The sequence below is a fragment of the Triticum aestivum genome, unplaced genomic scaffold (genome assembly GCF_018294505.1).
Source record: "Triticum aestivum cultivar Chinese Spring unplaced genomic scaffold, IWGSC CS RefSeq v2.1 scaffold277842, whole genome shotgun sequence".
Lineage (NCBI taxonomy): Eukaryota > Viridiplantae > Streptophyta > Magnoliopsida > Poales > Poaceae > Triticum > Triticum aestivum.
The window spans coordinates 1-2014 of NW_025252992.1; the positions used below are offsets into that span (position 1 = coordinate 1).

Genomic DNA, 2014 nt, shown 5'->3' on the forward strand with positions numbered 1-2014 from the left:
GCGCTGGCCTGGAGGAGCCTGACGGAGGGGCGCTGGCCTGGAGGAGCCCGACGGAGGGGCGCTGGCCTGGAGGAGCCCGACGGAGGATGGAGGAGTCCTGGACTGGAGGGGTGCTGCCTCGCGGATGGAGGAGGAAGACGATCTGTTTTCAAACGAGGGGTATTTCTGTACTTTTGTGCGTTTTCACCTGGTCGGAGAGGAACTCCCAACGACAATTATTTCGAAACGGAGGGAGTAGTTTATGGGACCAGAAATAGTTTGTTGGGGTTCCTGCTTGTGATGTGGGCTCTAGCCTCTAGATCTTGCCCTTCCTTTACTGATTTAATAAAAAAGAAAGATGACAAGCTTACATGTGCTCTGCTCTGTTGCATGTGTTCTAACAAACCGCATAATGGCACTAAAAGTTGTTCTGATGAACTTAATTTGTTTGACAGGTTCATAAAAGATGAGCTCAAGACGATGCAAGCATTCCTAGCGGCCGCGGAGAGAATGAAGAACAAAAACATGCTACTGAAGGTGTGGGCAGAGCAAGTAAGAGATCTAGCATACGGCATCGAGGATTGCCTTGATGAGTTTATGGTGCATGTGGGAAGTCAGAGCCGGTCTCGACTGCTGCTTAAGCTGAAAGACCGCCATCGAATTGCCAGCCAAATGCGTGATCTCAAAGCAAGAGTAGAAGAGGTGAGCAGCAGGAACACACGCTATAACTTGATCACCGCCGATTCCTCCAGCAGCATTGATGATGTGAATTCCTATATGGAAGATATTCGCAGCCACTCAGCTAGCAATATTGATGAGGCAGAGCTTGTGGGCTTTGCTAAGGCTAAACTAGAGTTGATTGAGATGGTGGATGTCAACTCTAGAGATGGTATTTGCAAGGTGATATGTGTTGTTGGCATGGGTGGTTTAGGCAAGACTACTCTCGCAAGGAAGGCATTTGAAAGTAAGGAAGACATTAAGAACACATTTTCTTGTTGTGCATGGGTCACCGTCTCGCAGTCCTTTTCCAAGATAGAGATGCTCAAGGACATGATTAGGCAACTTTTGGGTACCGATTCAATGAAGAAATGCTTGAAAGATCTTGAAGGCAAGTCATTGCAAGTAGAGCATCTCTCCAGCTACCTTAGAGAAAAGCTGGAGGATAAGAGATACTTTATTGTTCTTGATGATTTGTGGACCATCGATGCATGGAATTGGATCAAAGATATTGCTTTTCCTATTAGAAACAACAAAGGCAGCCGAATAATAGTAACAACACGAGATGCTGGCTTGGCTGAGCAATGCACTTCTGAATCGCTTATTTACCACCTTAAGCACCTGCAAATAGAGGATGCCACAGATTTGCTACTAAGAAAGAGTGGAAAAAACACATGAAGACATGAAAAATGATAAGGAAATGATGGCCATGGTCAACAAAATAGTAAAGAAGTGTCGGGGTCTGCCGTTGGCTGTACTCACTATAGGAGGCATGCTTTCCACCAAAAAGGTCACAAAGTGGGAAAGTATCTATAATCAAATCCCCTCAGAGCTCGAGGTCAACCCTAGCCTTGAAGCAATGAGGAGGATAGTTACTCTAAGCTACAATCACTTGCCATCTCATCTCAAGTCATGCTTTTTGTATCTAAGCATCTTTCCTGAGGATTTTGAGATCAAAAGGAGATGTCTGATAGAGAGATGGATAGCAGAGAGGTTTGTTAGAGCCAGAGGTGGAGTAAATATCGAGGATGCTGGAATAAGTTATTTCACCGAGCTAATCAACCGAAGCATGATTCAACCCTCAAAAGTGAGCATAGAAGGAGTTGTTAAGAGCTGTCGAGTCCATGATATTGTGCGTGATGTCATGATCTCAATTTCTAGAGATGAAAATTTCGTGTACTTGGCACAAGATAATGTGACTAGTGTCACAGAGGAGGCCTTTCGCCATGTAGCATACCATGGTAGAGAGTCCCAAAATATAGGCATGGACTGGAGCCATGTCCGGTCATTAACCATGTTTGGTGGGAGACCATTGGAG

At 45.3% G+C, this 2014-nt stretch overlaps 1 protein-coding gene across 1 annotated transcript; it reads left to right on the forward strand.

Moving 5' to 3' along the window:
* Positions 1–6: 6 nt before the first annotated feature.
* On the forward strand, positions 7–1569 carry LOC123177459 (putative disease resistance RPP13-like protein 3). Its single transcript, XM_044591192.1, has 2 exons — positions 7–159; positions 435–1569. Exons 1-2 carry the CDS (start codon positions 125–127, stop codon positions 1372–1374), a joined length of 975 nt encoding a protein of 324 aa, XP_044447127.1. The 5' UTR covers positions 7–124; the 3' UTR covers positions 1375–1569.
* Positions 1570–2014: the final 445 nt, after the last annotated feature.

Excerpts from the sequence above, each read along its gene's own strand:
- LOC123177459 (XM_044591192.1), top strand. The coding sequence starts at position 125 with ATGGAGGAGGAAGACGATCTGTTTTCAAACGAGGG. Across the intron at positions 160-434 it reads GATCTGTTTTCAAACGAGGG|GTTCATAAAAGATGAGCTCA; the intron begins GTATTTCTGTAC and ends TTTGTTTGACAG.